At 38.0% G+C, this 23,806-nt stretch overlaps 3 protein-coding genes across 5 annotated transcripts; 2 read left to right on the top strand and 1 right to left on the bottom strand.

Moving 5' to 3' along the window:
- Nucleotides 1-688: 688 nt before the first annotated feature.
- On the top strand, nucleotides 689-5,901 carry psmb1 (proteasome 20S subunit beta 1). Of its 2 annotated transcripts, XR_003294842.2 has the most exons (7): nucleotides 689-876; nucleotides 1,227-1,334; nucleotides 1,645-1,726; nucleotides 4,263-4,392; nucleotides 5,184-5,290; nucleotides 5,397-5,664; nucleotides 5,702-5,901. XR_003294842.2 is itself a non-coding variant. In XM_026293355.2 (6 exons), the coding sequence occupies exons 1-6, from the start codon at nucleotides 776-778 to the stop codon at nucleotides 5,580-5,582; spliced, it is 714 nt and encodes a 237-aa protein (XP_026149140.1). In that variant the 5' UTR covers nucleotides 689-775; the 3' UTR covers nucleotides 5,583-5,901. The 2 variants fall into 2 exon arrangements, 1 of the variants encoding a protein (XP_026149140.1); XM_026293355.2 differs by having other exon boundaries at nucleotides 5,397-5,901.
- Nucleotides 5,902-12,287: 6,386 nt separating this feature from the next.
- psmc3 (proteasome 26S subunit, ATPase 3) lies at nucleotides 12,288-14,305 on the bottom strand. Its single transcript, XM_026293322.1, has 2 exons — nucleotides 13,318-14,305; nucleotides 12,288-12,740 (listed from the first exon to the last, which is right to left on the bottom strand). The coding sequence occupies exons 1-2, from the start codon at nucleotides 14,260-14,262 to the stop codon at nucleotides 12,402-12,404; spliced, it is 1,284 nt and encodes a 427-aa protein (XP_026149107.1). The 5' UTR covers nucleotides 14,263-14,305; the 3' UTR covers nucleotides 12,288-12,401.
- On the top strand, nucleotides 14,297-22,507 carry tbp (TATA box binding protein). Of its 2 annotated transcripts, none has more exons than XM_026293325.2 (9): nucleotides 14,297-14,427; nucleotides 14,898-15,126; nucleotides 15,427-15,580; nucleotides 15,766-15,943; nucleotides 17,442-17,529; nucleotides 19,592-19,683; nucleotides 19,861-20,028; nucleotides 21,070-21,164; nucleotides 21,772-22,507. In XM_026293325.2, exons 2-9 carry the CDS (start codon nucleotides 15,076-15,078, stop codon nucleotides 21,849-21,851), a joined length of 906 nt encoding a protein of 301 aa, XP_026149110.1. In that variant the 5' UTR covers nucleotides 14,297-14,427; nucleotides 14,898-15,075; the 3' UTR covers nucleotides 21,852-22,507. The 2 variants fall into 2 exon arrangements, with proteins under 2 accessions (XP_026149110.1, XP_026149109.1); XM_026293324.2 differs by lacking the exon at nucleotides 14,297-14,427 and adding an exon at nucleotides 14,431-14,624.
- The last annotated feature ends 1,299 nt before the right edge of the window (nucleotides 22,508-23,806 follow it).

The following is a 23,806-nucleotide window of genomic DNA, read 5'->3' as shown; positions in this document are numbered from 1 at the left end:
TTGTTTTATATTATTTTTGTCTATTTTGTATTGCAGATTGATTAAGATTTTGTTGATTATGTCATAATCACTGAATTTGTAATGAATGTTTTTTTTTTAAATAAAAGTTACTTTAAAAAAAATTACATTTGCCTGTAATTTGAGTGCCATGTTAAAAGGAAGCCAAATTATTTTAATAATGTATTATATGTGTTTATTCTAATAATATTTTTATACACTTGTGATAGGCAGCAGGAGCAAGAAAAGTTACGTGACAATTTTACATTGAGTCAAAAAAGTCAATTTTCTTATGTAAAACTGATAGGATGCATTAATGGGTTGCTGACATTTAATTGTTTATAAATGTATAAAGTACGTTTAAGTCAATGATCTTTCAAATGATAATTTATTGTTTGAAGATCTGAAACTGTTCTCATAAAGGAGCAAAAACGAAGTGCACTGAAAATGTACCAGCATACTGCCTGCATGTCATTTTTAGACTGGCTACATCTGAGCCTTTATTGGTCATTAAATGTACTGATGAACGTATTGTCAGATCAAGAGTCAAAACAAAATCCCCAAAATGATTAGTGTATTATAATAGAAAACTAGGAGCAAGTATTAAGACTTTAGAACTCATTGGGTTCTCCATATAAAGTTTATCCACTGGGGGGCGCTTTTACAGATATCATAGGAACATGCAGGAGAAGTGATAGTAGAAGAAGAGCCTGCCATATTGCGGTGATACAGCGAGTTTACCTGATTGAATCTTAAACGTTAGCTTTCTGTAGCAAAGATGCTTTCAGCTCCGACCTTTGCAGACACTGGGAAGATGAAAGAATATCATTATATGGGTCCAGTAGAGCACCGATTCTCACCATACGCTTTCAATGGAGGGTAAGTGTTATTTCCAACCACCTTTTGACACTACTTAGCTAGTAGTGTCAAAAGTAGTTTGCTAGCGAGTTAACGTTTACAGCCTACTACGCTGAACTATGCTAAGGAGCTAACCAACTTAACTCTAACAACGTTATGCGAACTGAAAGCTAATAAATATTACTGAATGAAGAGTTTGTCAAAGATACCCTTGTTGTACATTCATGTACAAATAAGTATTATATACCACAAAATTAAAACGAAAGAGTAATTTAGGTAGTTTCAGTTTCGAGGCTTAGCTTCTGTTAGCACCGTTTTCATGTTTCGTGCGGTGGTTTAAAAGATGAAGAGTTTTTGTGTAATTTATTCAGGACTGTATTAGCTGTTGCCGGGGAAGATTTCGCCATCGTAGCCTCAGACACCAGGCTCAGTGAGGGCTATTCAATCCACAGCCGGGACTCGCCGAAATGCTACAAGCTGTAAGTGTGCAGTCATTTACCTGTGGTGTCGATGAACAGCAGTAAGACACGATCTCATCATCTCTTAGTCTTTTTTAAAGAGTTCTCTTACCCATATTAATGAACTAGTCCAGTGGTAGTTTGATGAAAAGTTGCATTAAACTATATTAAAAGTAATCGTCATTGGATGGGAATTGATTTTCTATGATTAGCGAAGTTTTAATATTTCCTGGTCCTCAGGTATCGGGAGATAAAATAAATTTGATTATTACATACATCTAGACTAGCTGCTCTGACTCACTAGTAGTTGTGCTTTGTCTTTCCCTTTCAGGACAGACACAACTGTCATTGGATGCAGCGGTTTTCATGGTGACTGCCTGACACTGACTAAAATCATTGATGCCAGACTAAAGGTGGGCTTTTGCTGCCTTTTGGTTTCACTGTGTTTAGTCTCATCGTAAAAACATTTTCCAGTTCTGACTCTGCTTACTGTCCTGTCCCTGCTTGTACTCCAGTGGAGTCTGTTGATCCAAGACACACTTATGTTGTCTGAGTCCCATTCTGCTTTTGGAATCTCTGGGAACCACAGGTAGACCTGCACTCTGTGAGCGAAGTGGTCTATTGGGATAATATGGTACTATGAGGTCTTTAAGGTATGAAGGAGCTTGATCATGAAGGGATTTGTATGTGAGAAGGATTTTAAATTCTATTCTATATTTTACAGGGAGCCAATGAGCATTAGGTACAGAGAGAGAGGGAGAGCACAAAGTTAGTGACATTCAGTGGTGGAATATACATGTGGGGGGGGGGGGGGATGGTTCAGGGTTACCTGCTCTATTAGGATAATATGGTACTATGAGCTCTTTAAGGTATGACAGAGCTTGATGATGAAGGGATTTGTATGTGAGAAGAAGGATTTTAAATTGTATTCTGGACTTTACAGGCAGCCAATGAAGAGAAGCTAATATAGGAGAAATATGATCTCTCTTGCTAGTTCCTGTCAGGACTCTGGCTGCAGCATTCTGGATTAACTGGAGGCAGTTACAGTTCTAGAGATTTGTTTTATGTGTGAGTTAAAGGACATGTCCTGGTCAAGAATAACTCCAAGGTTTTTCACGGTAGTCCTGGAGGCCAGGGCTATGCCATCTAAAGTAGCTACATTGTTAGAAAAGCTATTTCTGAGGTTTTTAGGTTCAAATACAGTAACTTCTGTTTTCTCTGAATTTAAAAGTAGAAAGTTACTGGTCATCCAGGCCTTTATGCCAGTTACACGCTTGAAGTCTGGTTAACTGGTTTGTGTTAACAGGTTTCATAGATAGATACAGCTGAGTGCCATCTGCATAGCAGTAGTAATTAATAGAGTGCTTCCTAATGACATTGACATGACAATGACCTAAAGGAAGCATGTACAAGGTGAACAGAATTGGTCCTAGCACAGAACCCCGTGGAACTCCATAACTAACTTTTGTGTGTGTGGACAGTTCATCATGGATCTGGATGAACTGGAATCTGTCTGATAAATAGGATTGGAAACATTTTAATGCTGTTCCTCTGATACCAGTCACTTGCTCCAATCTCTGTAATAAGATGTTGTGGTCAATAGTGTCGAATGCAGCACTAAGGTCTAGGAGGACAAGTACAGAAACAAGTCCATTCACTGAGGCTAAGAGAAGATCGTTAGTGACTTTTAACAGTGCTGTTGCTGTACTTTGATGTGCTCTAAATCCTGATTGAAAATCTTCAAATAGTTCATTCCTGTGTAAGTGGTCTAATAGTTTGCTTAGCAACAGCTTTTTCTAGGATTTTAGAAATAAATGGTAGGTTGGGTATTGGTCTATAATTAGCCAAGACTCCTGGATCAAGACTAGGCTTTTTGAAATAAGGGTTTGATTACTGCAGTCTTAAAGGACTGTGGTACATAGCCTGATACTAGAGATACATTTACCAAGTCTAATAAAGATGAGTTAATTAATGGGAGGGTGTCTATAAGTAGTCTAGTTGAGATGGGATCTAAGAGAGACAATGATTTAGATGAAGCAACTACTGATGTAAATTCAGAGAGATCTATGGGAGAGAAGCAGTCTCAGCATAACTGAGGTCTTACAGATGATTCAAGAGCTACTGTAGTAGAAGATTAATTTATAGCAGGTATAGGAAGCATCTGCTGAATTTTATGTAATAGTTGTGATTTTATTTGTAAAGAAACTCATAAAGTCATCACTGCTGAGAGCTAAGGGAACACTGGGCTCAACAGAGCTGTGACTTTTTGTCAGCCTGGAGTATCTATTTGTTGTTTATTGTTGCTGTTCTTTTCTCTCTCCTCTATCCACTCACCCCAACCGGTCGAGGCAGATGGCCGCCCAAACTGAGCCCGGTTCTGCTGGAGGTTTTTTCTTCCGTTAAAGGGAGTTTTTCCTCTCCACTGTCGCCAAGTGCTTGCTCATAAGGGATTTGTTGGGTTTTTAGTTTTTATAAAGTGCCTTGAGATGATTTGTGTTGTGATTTGGCGCTATACAAATAAAATTGAATTGAATTGTAGCGGTTAATGAATTGTTTAGAGTTTAGTTAATTTTTAGGTGTGTCAGACAAAAGCTAGTCTGTTGCTACTCTGTAGATGAACTATACATCACAACACGCTTGCAATAGGACGTGATTCACTTACCCGGAAACAGTCTCCAGGGAGCAACAGACGTCAAACAGTCTTAACAGTTGCATTTTTCTTTTTCAGTTTGAATTATGCTGTGTCCATTATCTATACATAACAGATATTTTTCTGTGAGGTCTCGTTGCTCTTGCACAAGCACTAGATAATTAACAACGATGTGATCTTAGTTACTTCTCTTTAGGTGTACTGACTTCCATTCTGCACCCATCTAAGACCTAAAGTTGATGTGACAAGTCACTTTATTGTTACTAACAGTTTAGCTAATGATCTGTTTGCTCTCTCAGATGTACAAACACTCAAACAATAAGACGATGACCAGTGGAGCCATTGCTGCCATGTTGTCCACCATCCTATACAGCAGGAGATTCTTTCCCTACTACGTCTACAACATTATTGGAGGACTCGATGAGGACGGTATGTTCACCTACTAAGATAAAACTAATGTGTTGTGATTTATTTATTTTCCTTCTTGATCGTTTTGATTGGCCTGTGTGTGTTTAGCACATAATTACACTTTGAGAACCTAGTCTGTTGTGTGTCATATAGAATTTAGAATGTAGGGATGGGCAATGATGTTTGAATATTTGAATAATCATTAAATTTAAAAAAATAATGGTTCATGCAACTATGATTTTGGCTTTAAAAACAAAGAGCCACAGTTTTGCTTTATTTGCTTTTACCAGTAACTGGAAATAACACATTAACAGCGTCAGTATAGCATTTTACTACAGCACCAAATACAAACAGCAGAAACAAGTAAAAAACCTAAGGCCAGGTTAAGTTATATCGCAACAGTTCTGCACAGCCATTTGAAGGAGAGGCATCCGTCATATAGCTGGATGCGATCTGCAGTCACTTCGTGAGCACTGACACCTGAAGTAAGTTTGGTCATCACTGTGCAAAGCAAACAATGGCCCTCATCTCAAAGATGTTGGCAAAAGATATAGTACCCATAAACTTCATATAGGGGAAGGGTTTTGAAAGTTTGATGGCATTTGTTCAGCTGGAGTATACAGTCCCATGATGAAAAACGGTCACAGGACTTCTAAATAGACTGTATGATGATAATGCATGTGAGCTGCGTAGTTGCAGCGCAAGTGAATAGCCTTATGCTTTGTCAGTGCATCAGGTGTTTGTGGGTGGTGTGGGCCTTGCATAATTTTCAAATAATTGGACGTTTTTTATTATTAATATTTATAATGTAGGCAAGGGAGCAGTGTACAGCTTTGACCCAGTGGGTTCCTACCAGAGAGACACCTACAAGGCTGGAGGATCAGCAAGTGCCATGCTACAGCCACTACTTGACAACCAGGTAGATAATTTGCATGCAACAAATGTGCAATGTTGCTGTCAAGTTTCTTTATGGTGGATATGTTAAATTCATGTCTAACTCAGTTTTCAACATATTCCACCACCAGATTGGTTTTAAGAATATGGAGGGTGTGCAACATGTCCCTCTGACTCAGGACAAGGCAGTTCAGCTGGTCAAAGATGTCTTCATCTCAGCTGCAGAGAGAGATGTCTATACTGGAGATGCCCTTCGAATCTGTGTCATCACAAAAGAGGGCATTAAAGAGGAGACTATACCACTGAGGAAGGACTGAAGAGAAATGATGTTTCCATTTGCCTTTGCATTCTTCTTTTTCTTTTCTTTTCACATTTGCATCACTGGTTTGGCCCTTATACGTACAGTTCCCTTAAATCAGGGTTTTACTAGGAAGCAAAATCTTTTTAAGATGTATCATTCTTGACATTCATTTCAAGTGTATGCTCTTCTGGTTTCCACAATTGCTCCCTTCATTTTTTGGTTCTAGATCGACGCTCCTAATATAGGAAAATGTTTTGCCTAAATTCTGCCTCTGTTTGGACTCATCATTATGCTATACTTTTACATTCTTAATAAATGCAAAGAACTGAAAAGTCTGCCGCTTGTGTTTATTGTACAATCCATTTCAGCTAAACCTATGTCTGCTGCGTGTGGCATATGGCACAATTCACTTTACCCTTATAAGCAAAGAGGAAAGAAACTGAACATTATTTCCGACGTCAAATGAGTTAGTTTTTGGGTTCATTAAAATAGACCGGGTGGCATTGTAATAATATAGTAAAATGCACAAGATACACGTTGAATTAGCAAATTGCAGCATTGCTGTTTAGTTTTGAGGTACTGTTTTTTTTTTTTTTTAAATATTCCTCATGTATTTAACATAACTACAGTCATGGATGGGTTACATCATTATGACTAGAACTAGACAGATTTAAGGAGAAGCCTCCGGATAAAATCAGGCAGGGTGGATTGAGTTGTCTTGTGGTTTTTGTTAGTTACCCCGCCCCTTTTTCTGGACAAGGCCGAACAATGCAGACCCAAATTAAACTAGCTGTTGTCTTTACATTTTAAGGGTTATATTGATGACCTTGGTGTCGTTTAAAGGAAAAGCTTCCCAGTTTATTATTTCACGCTGTAAAATATGAAATATTTGTTCATTAGAAGTTGTCCTCTCCCCCTGCCTGGGATTTGCTCTCAGTGTTGATTCCTATTGGTTTCATGTTTACTTACCCTGTAAAACGTATCGACCAAATATGATTGAGGGATTATGTGCTTCACAGAAGCTTGCCATGTCAATCTTTATTGAATAAACGACGAAATCAACCGTAAAACGAACCGGATTAAAACTTTTTATGAGGAGGACGATGGTTTTATGGATTTACTCAGGGATAATATGTCTTTCGGACTAAAACATGGATGCACTATGATGTTTCAGTACATGTATGATGTAACACGACAGTAAAGGTAAGAACTAGTGTTTTTCCAATATTTGTACTCTTGTTAAACATTAAGAAACTGTTGTCGCTGTGATAATTCGATCTTTTTTAATAAATCTGGAAATACAATTTTGATCCCAGGCCTGGGACCGGGGCAAGAAATTTGGTTTATTTAGTAGGTTTATTATGTAAATATAGTTTGAATTATGTTGTCATTTGTAGCCCACCCTATGACTGACATCTTTTCTGGCTGGTGATTCTTGGGAGATGGTAAGAGGTGAGTCTGATTTTCATGTTGCCATTTACATTATAGTTACATTTTAAAGGTAAACTTACTCTGAATTTCAGTGATAATATACTTCCTTTCTGAAATTTAACTCAAAATATCAACTACTTTAGAAGAAGAATAAGAAGAAGTACTTTATTAATCGCCAAGGGGAAATTCAGTTGCTACAGCAGTTATTAAATTTGAGATTATTTAAATTGTATTGATTAATAGTAATTCATAAAGTAATTAAGTAATTAACTATTTATTTGGGGGGGGGTAAAATCTACAGTGGTCACTGAAATAACTTGAAACAAAAGTAATAAAGAAAAAATTACTGAAAATTAACTAATGAAAATCGGACATTGCTTTTGAATTGAGGTTCAACAGAAGTATTTTAAAAAACAAACTAATGTAACTGGCCTGGATGAAATTTATGGCACCCTTAATATTTTGTTGCACAACCATTTGAAGCAATTTCTGTAACTCTCATTGAGACTTCTGCACCTGTTGACAGGTATTTTGGCCCACTCCTTGTGAGCAAACTGCTGACTGGGTCACAGCTGTCTCAGGTTTTGAAGGGTGCCTTCAGTGGACTACGTGTTTCATTTAATTGTTCCCTGCACAGATTCAAGACACCATGTGCCAGATAATGCAAAGAAGCCCCAGAACATAACCGAGCCTCCTCTATGTTTTACTCCATGTTTCACAGTATGTGCAGTGTTCTTTTCTTTGTATGCTTCATTTTTGGGTCAGTGACATTTTAGAATTTCAAAATGGCAAAAAAATACAAATGAAACAGCAAGTCAGTTTCATCATTTCCTGTGTACATCCACATGTATATTTTTCATTTCAGTATAAAAATATAAAATAATAGGCATTTTAATGCATTTAATGGTATGCATTTCTTGAAAATGTCATTTGGCAAAACAGAGCTATTTTCCATATGATACTAAATTTAATGTCAATTATACAATTGTAAATAATGTAAAATACAAGTGTTGATTTACAAGTAATTTATAGCCACTTGCAGAATTTCCACACTTTAACTACAAATAGTGAATATTTTGGCTTTTAAGGTTAATCAACGTCATCTGTCAATATTTGTTCCAAACCTTTGAAAAATGCTTTGAAATCATATAAAACTTCAGAATGTCTTAGGTTTCCTTCTTTATTTTCATTATGTCAATAAATGCAATATTTTATACATTTTCCAGAAATTTCAATGTTTTACTTTTCACTGTATGACACTGTTTTACCAAATGATGTAGTGCAATTGCAATATGCACTACATAAATCTATCAATAACATAAATATACATAAATCTGATATTGAATGAATATAATTCTGAACAACACAAAAGATACAAAAATGTCAACCTTTTATTCACTTTATAACATTTGCTAACAATTTTATAACATTGACCTCCATCTTACAAAACAAAATGATTATACTTATAAGTTTAGATTCAGTCCTTAAGTAAAACAGTCCTCACTTAAAGTCAGTGAAGACAACTGCTGATAAAATGATAAAGATTATTAAAACTCATTCAGTTTTTTCTTTCGCATATTTTTTACAGTCTTGAGATAAGCCTGTAAAAGTATTTACATGATAGACCTTTTAAAAACATCAACAGTATCTAACATAACAAAGGCCATTTTGAGCTATAGTCTCATTGGTTTAGATACTGTATGTGACATGTGATCACATTAATCAGAAGTCCCTAAAGACCACTCAAGTTGGAGGTAAGTTTAAAACATTCTCCTCAACTTAAGTTAATTTCACCTTTTCCATACGTGGTATCGTGTGTCACAGATTTGGGTGTTATTCGGTCAAACTTCAAAAAAGTGTTTATAAAATTGTACTGATTTAGAGATAAAATTTAAATCTTGCAAATCAAGGCTTGAAGCCTTATCAGATGTTGAAGAAGAACACTGCTGTAAGGAGTGTTGAGATGGCTAATGTAGTGAGGTGTTGAAATGGTCAAGATGGTGAGGACTGTCACAATGGTAAATTTCTGTTCTCTTCTCTAGTTTCTCCTCTCTAGCAGCAGGATCTGCCCATATCTTTGCACAGAAACATGCACACCTTTCCTTGTTGCAAAGTGGCATCTGTTAAAATATAAAAACATTTAAAATACATAAAAATATATTGAAAGAGCAAAATCTTTTGTGGTTAGTTATAGAGACTATAGACCATAATTCACTAACAGGCGGACCGCGGTCCGGGTGCGGACCCAGAAGCCGCCCCATACGGACCCGGACCTACAGCCAAAACAGAAGATTGTGATTTAAAACCTAACGGGGCGCTTCTATTTCCACCGGCGCAGCTTTTTTAGACTTTACAGTAGTGGAAACGCACAGACCAATTGCATGCGAGTTGAGCCATTCCACGTGATACCACTCAGCCAATCAAGTCTGTGCATCCCAGGCAGTAAACATTACGACTCTACAGTGTAAACAGCGCTAGAGGCAAGTTACACATGAAAACAGTGTTGCCAACTTAGCGACTTTGTCGCTATATTTAGCGAGTATTCAGACCCCTCTAGCGACACTTTTTTTTTTAAAGAAGCGACTAGCGACAAATCTGGCGACTTTTTCTGGTGTTACTGGAGACATTTGGAGACTCTGATGTGTCTGTACTGCACCGTTCTTACACTTCTCAATTTGCCGCAGTAAGACGGCAAATCAGCTGCAGCCGCGGGCCCCTCCCCCGTCCCAAAGCCTTCACAGACGGCCCAGTCAATCTCGCAGCAGTCCCTCCCTCCCAGCTGCAGTCACAGCAGGAAATGCTCACGCCTCCGCGTCCCGACTGCGTGCGATCATGTATGTGCGTGATCTGCACTGATGCATGGCATAATAAAAAAATTATATTAAAAAAAGTAAAATGTTCTTTGTCTAAAATAAATCACTGCATTTGACTCAAACAGCCTCAGTCATTTACAGCAAGGCAAATGTATTTATTTCTGAGAACTTATTAACTGCAGGCCGTCATGCTACATTATATGGCACAGTACAAATATTTTGAGTGTCCCTTATTCTGTCCCTTATTTCTTATAAAGAATCACAATTGTCTCTTACTTTCCATTTCTGAAGTTGGCAAAGGCGTCCATCACAATTACAGCATGTGCCATGGACATTATGCAAATTACGCGATGACATCTTTCAGCGACTTCTAGCGACTTTTAGGACAGCCAATAGCTACTTTCCTTACTGACGAGTTGGCAACACTGCATGAAAAGACAGTACAAAGAAAAAAAACGACAGCGATACATGTAGAAAACAAAGGGAGAGAAACTGTAAAATGAAACGGAGAAAGAGAGAGAACTTAGTTAATGAGAGAACATTATACATATCTACAGCCATACAGACATGTTCAGTTGTGCGTTACATGACAATAAATATTGTCAGAAAGTTTTTGAATTGTACTGAATTCATTTGATTTGACAGTCAGATATTGATTACATGCAGATGTTGATAAAACTACTAGGCTACTTAAATACATATCACACTAACTAGTTAGACATTATGATCTTCTGGACCTTTGCTTCAAGAAATTTTCTCTAACTGGACCTCTTTAATTTTTAGTTGAATACCCCTGCTATAGACATTTAAAAAACTAGATAGTAAGTATCTAAGTCAATATTAAGTTCCTTTTGTTCAAAAATGGAAAATCAGTTGCTTATGGAAGTAAAAATCTAGGCATCACATTTGCATCTGTGAACATAGAGCTGATATGACTTGCCAAAAAGCACTAGTTTTGTCTCATCTGTCTAAAGGACAGTCTCCCAGGAGCTCTGTGGGTGTTAATGTGCACTTTGGCAAATTCCAGTCTTGCTTTTTTATGATTTGCTTTCAACAGTGGAGTCCTCCTCAGTCATCTTCCATTAAGGCCACTTTGACTCAAACAGTGACAGATGGTACAGTCTGACACTGATGTACCTTGACCTTGGAGTTCACCTTTAATCTCACTTTGGAAGTTGTTCTGAGCTCTTTGGTTACCATTTATATTATCTGTCACTTCAATTTCTCATCATTTTTCCTCTTGCAGCCACATCCAGGGAGATTGGCTACAGTCGTGCAGACCTTAAACTGCTGAATAATAAGTACAACTGTATTCTGAGAAACATCAAGCTGCTTGGAGATGGTCTTATAGGCTTTACCTTTACTATGCTTCTCTATAATTTTCTTTTTAATCTCCTGAGACAACTCTCCTTAGCTTTCTGTGGTCCATATGCACCATGATACCAAACAGTAGTGATGGGCAAATGATACCGAGGCTTCGGAGCTTGTGTCACTCTTCCTGAAGCGGAGTGATCCGAAACATTGTGTCGGAGCTTGTATCAAAACACCAGTGTCACGTGACTGATGACGTTCGAAGCTTCAAAATGTTTCAAAGCTTTTCATTGGCTCATAGTCTTTCAGTATGTGTCATTGGCTCATGGCGTTTCAATGCATTCTGAGGCAATGACAGCTTGACAGGTTTGACAGATTTGAGTGGTTTGGTGCCATACCAGCTATATAAGATGCATCATTCTGCTTCAGGATTTGGAGAGGGAGAGTGAGAGTATTTTGGCTAGTTTCATGGCGAGTCCCACCAATAAGCGACGTTCTAAAGTTTGGGATCATTTTGATTTCAAGAGGTCTGAACTTTTATTGCTGTCAGGGATTGAAACAGTGCCAATGCTTCAGTCGTGCTCTTTAGAGGTTGCTATGGCTTCAGTTGTCCACCAGATGTCACCGTCGCTGAAGTCTCGAAGCTTTGAATCTTTTTCGGCACAATTGTCAGGAAAGCCTCAGTGCTTCATGAGGCTTCACTTGCCAATCACTACCAAACAGCACAGTGACTACCTTTCACCCTTTAATAGGGTAGCAGATTGGCTGATTACAAATTTGAAGACACCTGTGATACTAATTACAGGACACACTTTAGTTTAACATGTCCCTCTGGTCAAATTATTTCAATCTTTTCTCGGTGTACCATCATATTTGTTCAGGCCAGTATCATTAGTTATTTATTATTACTTTTGTCAGTTTCAAGTTATTTCAGTGACCATTGCGGGCTTTTCTTTCCTTAATAGAAGGGTACCAAGAATTTTGTTGTGTTTTTTTTTATATATAATTAAGATACTTGTAAGTGTATGTTTGGATATCTTATTTTACCTTTTAAAATAAGTAAATTCATAGCAGCTATAAGAATCTGCATCAGCTGAAACCAGGAAAATATGTTCAAACATATACGCCACCCTAAGTGTTCAGCAGGAGGAAGCAACACCTCATTATGACAGTTTCTTTGTTTTTATTAACACAAGTTAATCTGCAGCCATTACAAGCATTTAGCCAAAAACTGTTTTAATAATCAAAGATTCTTTTACACACAGACACAGGCCATGTCCTCAGGCGTAATATTGAAGGTTAGCCTTCTTTTTGGCTTGGACCTCCAGGATTCCCTCCATGTAATCCTCATGGTTCAGCTCTGTGGCTCCACGACGCAGTGCAATCATACCTGCCTCCACACACACAGCTTTGCACTGGGCTCCATTGAAGTCGTCTGTGCAGCGGGCCAGCTCCTCGTAGTTGACATCCGGACTCACATTCATCTTGCGGGAATGAATCTGCATGATGCGAGCTCTGGCCTCTTCATTTGGCATGGGGAACTCAATCTTCCTGTCAAGACGACCTGAACGCAGCAGTGCAGGGTCCAGGATGTCCACTCTGTTGGTGGCAGCAATCACCTAAAAGATATACTGTACTGTAGTTAAATTGTCATTACACTGTAACATAATGGCAGATGCCATTTTGAATAATTAGAAGATGGGAAAGAAGATTTGAAAGTCAATGGATTAACTTCTTTTAAGAGAGTAAATATATTAAGGTTATATATCTACTTAAATACCACTTTACAATTTCATATATAGTATGGAAAAACTGAGAATTCCTCCCCCTCTGAATTCTGTACAATCATGTGTCCAATTCTGATGTTATGGTAAAGTTAAACTTAGGAAAAATCATCACTTGTTTATCACAACAGGATTATATATTAAAAGATATTGTAACAGATTACATATTTTTTGATTGTTTGGTCATTGATATGTCCTAGTATATGTAATACATTTTCTTTTAATGGTTCTTTATATTGCATTATAGTTATGCACAAATTGGAAAATGATCTTGGTAGTATTATTTCTGATATACTGATAATGCCGTCTGATTATGATGAACAGCAACTAGACAACCAGAGTACATAATCTGTACTTTATATAACCTGTGTGCATATACCATGTGAAATAGTTTTGTCAGCGTCATCTTTACCTTGACCTGCATGTTCGGCTGAAACCCATCCAGTTGGTTGAGCAGCTCCAGCATGGTCCTCTGTACCTCTCTGTCTCCTGCTTTCTCACTGTCAAACCTTTTTGTTCCGATGGCGTCCAGCTCATCGATGAAGATGATTGATGGGGCTTTCTCTTTGGCCAGGGCAAAGGCGTCTCTCACCAGTTTGGCTCCATCTCCAATAAACATCTGGACCAGTTGTGGACCTGCCAGCTTCAGAAAGGTGGCCTTGGTCTGAGCAGCACAGGCCCTCGCCAGGAGGGTCTTCCCAGTGCCAGGTGGTCCATACATCAGGACCCCTTTTGGTGGCTGGATGCCCAGATTTTCAAACTTCTCCTTGTGGTTCATAGGCAGTACTATAGCCTCTACCAGCTCTTGGATCTGCTTATCCAGGCCTCCTATGTCACTGTATTGCTCTGTGGGGCGCTCATCCACCTCCATGGCCTTGACTCTGGAGTCGTACTCAGTGGGTAAGGTCTCCAGGATCAAGTAAGAATCTTTGTTGACACCCACCAGGTCTCCAGGCTTCAGCTTCTCGGCGTCCACCAGTCCGATCACCGGCAGGAAGTAGGTCTGTCGAGTGGAGGTCTTAATGACGGCGCACTTTCCTTTTCTCTGAGAATCCAGGTCCACATTAGCCCCATCCTCCTCCTGGTCGTTCGGGTCCACATCCAGCAGCTCTATCACGTTAGACACCAGATACGGCAGGGTTTTGTTCACCTTTATCTTTTCCGTGTTTTCTTTGATTTTATCCTTCATAGCCTGCAGCTCGTGGGTGACCCTCAGCACTTCACTCTTCATGATCTTTATCTCGCTGTCGAGGAGGCGAGTTCGTTGAACTATCTCCTCCGTGGACATTTTTAACACTTCTTCACCGATTCCATCCTCCACTTCGTCCCAAACTGATTTGTCACTCAGCGACGCCATCTTTCTTCTATCCGCGGTGAATTGTGACGCAGCAGGAAATGGAGGCTCTACTTCCGGGAGCATGCGCTGTAGGCTACCGAGGATGTTACGAATCTGAATTTGAATAGTTTGGATTGTGTGCTGTGCTGAACCTTGATATTGTGACTTGAGCAGTAATCTGCTGTGGTACGCTGGCAAGTGTCATTTGATTTTGAATAATTTTATGTTATTTTAACTTTTTAGCATGTCAACAACCGCTTTCACTGTGGCTACAAAGCGAATCCATGTTAACCAGCGTAGCTAACGTTAGCTTTGCAGCTTCAGCTAGCTGGTGCGTTGCTGCTCGTTCAGCGGTAGTTCATATTCTGCTGGAAGACCAAAAGGTATAGTTACGTCTGTCACACGTGCACTGTGTTCTTAATCTTTTAAATAACAGACAATGAACTGGGGATAGAATAAGGTAAAGCTAACGAGATAAACTAACGTTACATAGCTCTGCAATTAAAGCTAACATTAAATGTGCTGATTTGTAAGTTGTGATTGTGTTCGCGCCACCACAGCTTAACTCGAGGCTTGAGGTTATTCGTGCAACAGGGTATTAAATAATTAAATAATACGGTGTTTGTTAAAGTAAACCGTGGTTCTGTTATTTTCAGGCGCTGCCTTAAAGAGAACTGTCTAGAAGAGTGCTTCCACTGTGGTTTGTGTTTTCGGCTGCAGTATTGACCCTGGGCACAGCTTTGAGGCATCTGCTGTGCAAAGTTATCTAGCCATTGTTACTGTCTCCTCTTGCGTGGCAGTGAACTACAGTGCAGTACTTACAGAACTGAAAATATGGATCAGAACAACAGTATACCCGCCTTTCAAGGACTAGCTTCTCCTCAGGTAAGGGAGCTTTTAGGAACTTAAGATAAGGGCATTTGAAAATAAACTCACCCACTCTCCAGCATGGCACCCATCTTTGAGGTGAAGTGCAAATATAACCAAGACATGGCTCCATGCCTTGATGGCAAGGTGTTCTGAAGTTCCAGTGACTATACAGTTTGCACCAGGTTATTGCATTGCTACTAAAAACTAATTCTGGGATTGTACCTAGAGATTTGAAAATTTTAATTAACCTTTTAGTCAGGACCCTATACTGCTTGATCCCAGTGTTATGTTTTCTGAGAGTGTCTTCTTGTCCAGGGTGCCATGACCCCAGGCATGCCAATCTTCAGTCCCATGATGCCATATGGCTCAGGCCTGACACCCCAGCCAGTCCAGAACACCAACAGTCTGTCTATACTGGAAGAACAGCAGAGACAACAGCAGCAACAACAGACACAGCAGACAAACACAGGTACATCACAAACTACTGTCATATTCCATCTCTTACTTTCCCAACCATGTTAAATAATAATCTCATCATTTTACTAATTTATTCTGGTAAATTAAATTAAATATTTATCTTTCACATCTTAAATATAGCAGACATTTATCAACAGTTCATTTTATAAGAAAAAAAAAACTTTATTTGCTCTTCAGGCCTTCCAGGGACATCGGGACAAACACCTCAGCTTTTCCATTCCCAGACAGTAACAGGCTCAACCACCACAGCACTACCAGGGAACACGCCACTCTACAACACCCCGCTGACTCCCATGACCCCTATCACACCAGCTACACCAGCCTCAGAGAGCTCTGGAATAGTACCACAGCTTCAGTATGTTTCATATCCAGTGAAAATAATTGCCAGAGTATCATTTTAGGCCTATTGTGTCTTCCGCTCTTGAAGATTGTCCAGCTAATACACAGTTACCAGTTACTATTTAAGTTTACTTTGCTGCTAGGTATTCCAAGTTCCAAAATAGCATTCAAGATGAACTAAAACATGAATCCACCCATCCATCATTTACTTCTTATCATTTAGGATTGTAGGTAGTGTTCAATTCAATTCAATTTTATTTGTATAGTGCCAAATCACAATACAAATCATCTCAAGGCACTTTACAAAAACTAAAAAACCTTTGTTCAAAAAGTAAAAAAAACTACAACAAACAAACTCTGCAGCTACATTTCTGCCTATGGTGCCTGTTTCTGTTGCATGGTATACCAATACTAGAAAGGTTTTGCAATGCCCTTCCATTTAAAGCAGCACTATACCTCATTTTATAAGTATCAGTACTTGAATGACCGTTTTAATAAAAGCCCTATATTGTTACATTGCTCTCCGACAGCAGGTATAGCTGTGTGTGGGCAACGCTCTACATCGCTCCAGTCAGAGTGGGTGTGTTAACTGTGTTAACTTTTTTGATTATTATTCTCATGCTCCTCGTTGTAAGTTACAGGGAGCTTTCACTGTAAAAATGAGGAATGGCTGCAAATTCCCAAAACAGACACACAAAGTTAAATTTGGCATTATTTTGCTTATGTAGTTAACAGCCAGGCAAGTCCATGGACATGCAAATCCTGTCTCCTGTTTCAAATCTATACAAACAGAGCCAACACGTCCAACTTGGTCAAGCACCTCACTGACAGGTGTGTGGAATTGTGTAAATTATATAAAGAGCGAGGGGTTAGGTATTAGCGAATGGGATAAAGAACATAACTACAACAAGTCAAAAGAGTGTGATTTATTTTGAGACAAGCAAACTTTTTTTTTATCATCTGAGTTGACAAGGAAATTATGGGGATCTAATTGAACTTGATCTTTTATGACATGATCTTTTTAACTATTAACTTACCAATGTGACTAACATAATTTGCTCCTGTTTTTTATGGCCTCTTTTGACATTCTCAAAAATATTGACAGTCCATCACAGGAATAACACGGAGACAATCAACCACCCACATTCACACCTATGGGAATTTAGAGCTATCCTAACCCCACTCTGCATATCTTTGGACTGTAAGTTGAAAGCCAGGGAGAACATGCAAGCTCCACACAGAAAGGTGCCAGGGTCAATTCAAACCCAGAACCTTCTTGTTGTGTGGTGACACTGCTGACCACTCCTCCACCCTAAAGCATAAATATAACTGACATTTCAGAGTCTACATCAGGTTGCCTGGGTGTTGGTTCTGCTCTGAATTTGTTTTTTGTGTTTTTTTGGGTGTGCAAAAATGAACTGCATTGCCAATTTGTTTCCCTTCGAAATAGAACCTACCAAAAAAAAAAGTTTTCCATTTTACTCAGTTTTCTTTTTAATTCCCTCTACTCTCAGAAACATTGTGTCTACTGTTAACTTGGGCTGTAAACTGGACCTGAAGACGATTGCCCTGAGGGCCAGGAACGCAGAATACAACCCAAAGGTGAGGCAGCCACACAATAATGTGTACTAGTTCTTTGTTGCTTAGCAGTGTGATTATTTTTTATGCTGCTTACTGGTGGGCCTTAAACATACAAGTGACTATGACTTCTATGTCATGGCAATTTGCATAGAAACCCAACAAATACCTTATGAGCCCTTAGCGACTGTTTAGTTGAAAAACTCCCTTTAACAGAAGTAACCTCCAGCAGAAACGCCACACCAGGGTCAGTTTGGGCAGCCATCTGCCTCGACCGAATGTGGTGAGTTGATAGAGGAGAGATAAAGAACATGAACAATAAACAACAAAATCACAGTGCAGGTTGGTGGGGCCAGTAACTGCACATCAGCAATATACAGCTACAGGACATGGGATACCTGCACAAGGTACCGAGAGAGATAGGATACAAACTAGGGGAGAGACAAGACACAAAGTTAAGTGGCATATATATGTGAGGAGAGGAGACAGGAGCTTGGTGCATGATGTGAAGTCCTCAGGCAGTCTAAGCCTAAAGCACCATAACTAAGGGTTGGCTCAGTGTTCAAATTCTAGAATTTGAATATGACTGTTTTATGATCAGTCAGTCAGTGTCAGGATAGAGATCTCTCCTTACATGTACAGTGTGGATTTTTCCTCAGTTCTGAATAAAATCTATAGGCTGTGCAGTTGAAATGTCGAGAATAAAAACAAAATATCAGTTACCTTATTAGTATAATTTACACTTTTTCTTTTTTTTTTACTCCTCTGGCTTGTAGTGTGACTTACATAGTGAAGCGACGTATATGTGTATATTTACAGTAATTTTGGTGAGTAGTCACTAGCGTTAGATGGCACTCTTGAGTCATTCAAAGATAATATTGTAGTGTCAAAAAAGTAACAATGCTTATGCTCATGTTAAACTACAACTCTTAGTATAATATAACACAAGTGAAAATGCCACCCAAAAGAAAGAGCTATACTGCAGACTTCAAAGTGTAGTTAATAAAGTATGAAATGATAATGCAGCTGAAACAAAGTTTGGCATGAGTGTCTCATTCATACAACCTGAGAGATGAGGAGACGCCCCTTCATCCCACCACTTAATCTGTAGCCTACTGTTAAGAGAAACAAAGTAGGGTAAATGTTAAATGAATGGACTATGCATGATTGTAATTGTGTTTTTGAACTTGAGCAGGAATTTTCTCGAGCACCAATTCCGTCTCCTTTTTGGTTGCAGCTGTGTTGCTTTTCTTCCAAAAAATGTGTTCATGTGTTCAGGACCACATAAGGTCTGTGTATCAGTTAATTTTTTTTTTTTTTCAATGTAACAAATTGGAAGATTAGATTTTAAAAAATTGTAATTACTTTTCAGCATTTGTTATAGAGCAATGTAAAACATTTTTTTTTATCTCAACAGGTTTGAAATTTCTATCCATTTCTATCTGATGGAAAAACAAAAAATTGAAAAGTTCAAGTTTTTTTTTGTTGTTGTTTCTCATACGAGTTTCTAATTCCATTTGTGTGAAGAATATAGACCTTTTTTCTCCATTGCAGGTGAATCATTCATCTGAGCTTAAATTCTATTCTGGACTTTACAGGGAGCCAATGAAAAGAAGCTAATATAGGAGAAATATGATCTCTCTTGCTAGTTCCTGTCAGGACTCTGGCTGTAGCATTCTGGATTAACTGGAGGCTTTTTATGGAGTTACTGGGACATCCAGATAGTAATGAATTATAGTAATCTAGCCTTGAAGTAACAAATGCATGGACTAGTTTTTCTGCATCATTTTGAGACAAGATGTTCTTAATTTTGGCAATGTTGCGCAAGTGATAGAAGGCAGTTCTAGAGATTTGTTTCATGTGTGAGTTAAAGGACATGTCCTGGTCAAAAATAACTCCAAGGTTTTTCACAGTAGTGCTGGAGGCCAGGGCTATGCCATCTAAAGTAGCTATGTTGTTAGAAAAGCTATTTCTGAGGTTTTTTAGGCCCAAATACAAATTTTGAGGCTGGCCAACCCATATTGCTACAATTATTGGGGAGCACTGCTTTAATGATAATCATCCATGTTCTTGTATTTTCTGGTAGCGTTTTGCTGCAGTCATCATGAGAATACGAGAACCCAGGACCACCGCCCTCATTTTCAGCTCTGGGAAGATGGTCTGCACCGGAGCCAAGAGGTCAGGATATCATATTATAGTGAAAAGTCACATTTTCACATCAGTATGTTTAATGGGAACAGTAAATTTTGCCAGTAGTATAGGATAAAAGACATCTGCTATCCTAACCTATCCTCTTTGTCCAATTTTCTTCATTTTTGCATGTAATCTGGCTGCCATCGACTCACCTTCATTCAGTGAGGAGCAATCGAGGCTAGCAGCCAGAAAGTATGCTCGTGTGGTACAGAAGCTTGGCTTTCCTGCCAAATTTCTGGACTTCAAGATTCAGAACATGGTGGGCAGCTGTGATGTGAAGTTCCCTATTCGGCTGGAGGGATTAGTCCTTACACATCAACAGTTTAGCAGGTAAATTCTGTTTATGTCCCATGCAGCTAAAAGCTATGGTGATTTCTGCTTTTTAATAGCTACCAGCACATGGCTGGTAGCTGGTCCAGCCAAAATATTTGCTGCTTCGGTTAAAATAACCCTTTGGATACACGGCTAGTGTTTTCAACCTCATTCGTCAGGCACGTGATATGTGTTTGGTTAATATTCATTTGATGCACGTACCAGATTTGAGTTTGTGTCTATACTGGGCATGTGTTCACTGTTGCATTTAAAGTGCTGTGTTTACAAAGAGCTCAGAGGAAAAGGAAATCTACAGTCCAGTCTGGGGAGAAAATCCAGTTGATTTGTAGAGTTTATGGCTGACACAGTTGAGTTCACACCAGAGCTGACTCTGTCCCAGGCCACTCTTTTATTTTGTTTGCAGATGTTGTTGGTGGACAAGCAGGTTTTTTTTTTTTTTAAAATTTCGTCACACATAAAATATAATTCAATGTTGCTTTAACTTTTTAGATATGTAGCAATCTCATTTAAAGTTAAGGTTTTGACAATAAAACTTTGAAAACATACTCTATTCTTTTGTAAAAATCTGATTAATCAAAAACATAATCGAGGAATTCATCAATTATTAAAATGGTTGTTTGTTGCAGCCCTAGATTCAACAAATTCTATATTTGTTTTGACTTTTTCTTTGAAAACAACAGTTCCTAAGATTATTGAAATATTCATTTATGACTTAATATAATAGTAATATTTTTGTTTTCTTTTCACATTAAAGACAATGTTCTAAATCCTACCTTACTTACCCTACTTTACTATTTTGAACTGATGTCGGTGTGTTTACTTGGAAAGTTGGCTCTTAAATTTCATTTGAAGTCATATTAAAAAGGTCATAAAGGTCTTATTTATAACTTTTTGTACCTGTAGATATTCTGTACAGACAATATGCAAATGTAAATCAGGAAGACTTGCTTGGTGTTTCTAAACTTGACATCCTTTTTCATTAATTAAACTAGTTCTAGTTCTGTTAATGACTAAAATAAAGTGACTTGTCTGTTGCAGCTATGAGCCAGAGCTGTTTCCAGGACTGATTTACAGAATGATCAAACCCAGAATTGTCTTGCTCATCTTCGTTTCTGGGAAAGTTGTACTCACAGGTAAGACTAGCTCCTCTCTGCTAGCTCTCATCTCTCTAGTTCACTCATTATTTACTGTACTAGAAGCAGCAGGATAAGTTTATGGAAGTATAGTACTAGTGTTGAATATGTCAGCTGATAAGTAACAAGAGTCGCAATGCTATAATGCCCATCTGGGTTTGAAGTGCTTTAGAAAGTGTAATTTACTTTCAACAAATGACCCACTCAGTATGTTTTGGTTGCAGTGCCTTAAAAAAACAAATCTAAGAAATTGGTGTCCAGATTTTTGCTTGAGTTGATCAGCTAAAATAAAAGAAATAAAAATCTGGAGCTGTATTCAGAAAGTTTTTAGTCAGAATAGTTTCTCCTAGTAACAACATTCAAATAAAATTCTTAAAATCATGTTTTCTAAGAATTTCCCTTACAGTAAAGACTAAATCTGTTAAAGATACATTATTCACAAAGCATCTTAGACCTTAGGGTGCTCCTAAGATGATAAACTTTTTAGAGTAGAGAGCAGTTCAACAAACTCTGAACTTAACCCTGAAGTCTGAGTTGATTAACGCACTTCTTCACTGGTCTTTTTACATTGGAACTCAATGTAATTGATATTTATGTTTGTTTTAAGGTGCCAAGGTGAGAGCAGAAATCTACGAAGCATTTGAAAACATCTACCCTATCCTGAAAGGCTTCCGCAAAACCACGTAGAACCTGTGGTTCATTCTTTCATGCTATCCCCATCTCTTTTTACTCAGATTTTTTTAATCAAGAAGAAACCTTTGCAAGTAGACTGTTGTAAGAGCTGGGGTTGTTGCTCTGGGATGTGGTTTAGTCACTTCACTTAGTTTATCCTCCGGGGTCTGGCTTCCTGAGACTTCCTGGGTTTGGCTTTTGTTGTCCTGGTCACATCCCTGATTGTACATAAGACTGTAAGAAAATGTAAAAATTGCAGGTTATTAGAGAGACAGTTTCACTGGGACTGTTGCTGTTTTTATTTTAAGCAGTTTTAATTTGTTTTGTATGTTGCTTTTTTTAATTAATTCTCTGCTCAGTCTCCAGGTTGTATAAAGATATGTTTGGGTCTGTCAAACCCAAATTAATTTGCTGAAATTTTCAGTGCAAGAAAGTGGAAACCCCAAACTGAATCAGTCTGCTTTTTCAGAGTTTTATCTTTTATATTTAAAACAGTTAGATCAGTGTTCAGCTTAAGTGTGACATTACATGTGTATAGGCCCATCTAAGGAGTAAGTGATTTTGGATGTTCTTAAATTTAAATTTTGACAAAAGCTAAAATCACTGAATTTTTTTTAGGTTTTCAGTGTTTGTGTTACTTGAATTACAGGCCTGACATATTTGTACTGTTGGAGTCAGTCTAAAAATAATTTTCTCTACAAACAGGAAGAAGTGTTTTAATGGTTGAATTTATATATACATATATATTTTGTATTTCCACTGTAATCAGTGAGTCCAACCTTGAAAAGTTCTGCAGCTTAAATTCAGTGGCACTAAAAGAAAATATAAGGCCATGTTTTTTTGTTTTTTTTGTCCAGAGGGATTATTTTGGGCAGTAGGCAAATTTGTCTTGTCTCTGCTTTTTATTCATTTGACACATATTTGATGTTTAAATTATATGCACTTCTGTTTGTGTCAGATGAGTTCAGCTGCATATATCTGAGACACTAAAATTAACGAATTACGAATTTGAAATCTTGTATTAACAGTTCATTTGGTTAACATTTTATTATAGTCATTTTCATTATCTGTGTATCTATAATGAACATCAAAATGGTAGAAAAAGGCTAAGAGGTAAGGGATTCAGCCAGGCAGAAGACCAGGATGCCCCATCACATCTGAATGCAATTTTGCTTCATCTGAAATTGTAAATGTTCTGCAGTGTGCATTAATAAATGTGTACATATTGACTTTGTTGTTCAATGAACACAGTGAGATAACTGATACTCAGTACACAACTGTTTAAAAAGGACATGCAGCATAGGCAAGCTACTGGTTATGGTTGAAAATATAGAATGTGCTGTACCTAACATTTGGTCAATTTTACTGGCTGAGAACTGTTCAATACTTGCTACTGTACATGCTACTTTTACGTTTTGCCATAGTGTTTATCAGTGTCATGTGTTTTGCTGTTTAAAAAAAATTTGCACTCTCTTTAAGTGACATTTTGCTAAATTAGTGGCAGCCTTCACATTTCCACCAATTAAGCTTTCACCACGCTGATACCGGGAAAACATAAAAATTCTACCTAGTACTGTAGTAAGGCACAAGCTCATACTTATTTTTGATGATGACCAGGCCCAACTTTGAACAGTAGTAGCAGTAGCACTGAAAATTAATATTACACAACCTCATAGGTCAAAAGTACAGTTGCAAGAAAAAATAATGGCACTGTTTGCAATTTCCTGTTTTTTTTTCGAATTGGTTATGAAATGTGATCTGATCTTGATCAAAGTCACAAATATCAACAGATTATTTCTAAGCTGCTATAATAGTCATTTTTTATGTCTTTATTCAACACACCCAATAAACATATAAAGTGATGATAGAAAATGTACTAAATCTTTTACCAGCTGGTTGCACTATCAAGAAATGATTGTTAAGACCTGCACAACATTTTGGACCATTCTTACAGAACCGCATCAGCTCAA

Source organism: Mastacembelus armatus, chromosome 3, assembly GCF_900324485.2.
Source record: "Mastacembelus armatus chromosome 3, fMasArm1.2, whole genome shotgun sequence".
Lineage (NCBI taxonomy): Eukaryota > Metazoa > Chordata > Actinopteri > Synbranchiformes > Mastacembelidae > Mastacembelus > Mastacembelus armatus.
The sequence above is the reverse complement of the archived record's forward strand: the minus strand, read 5'-3'. Positions and strand labels throughout refer to the sequence as shown.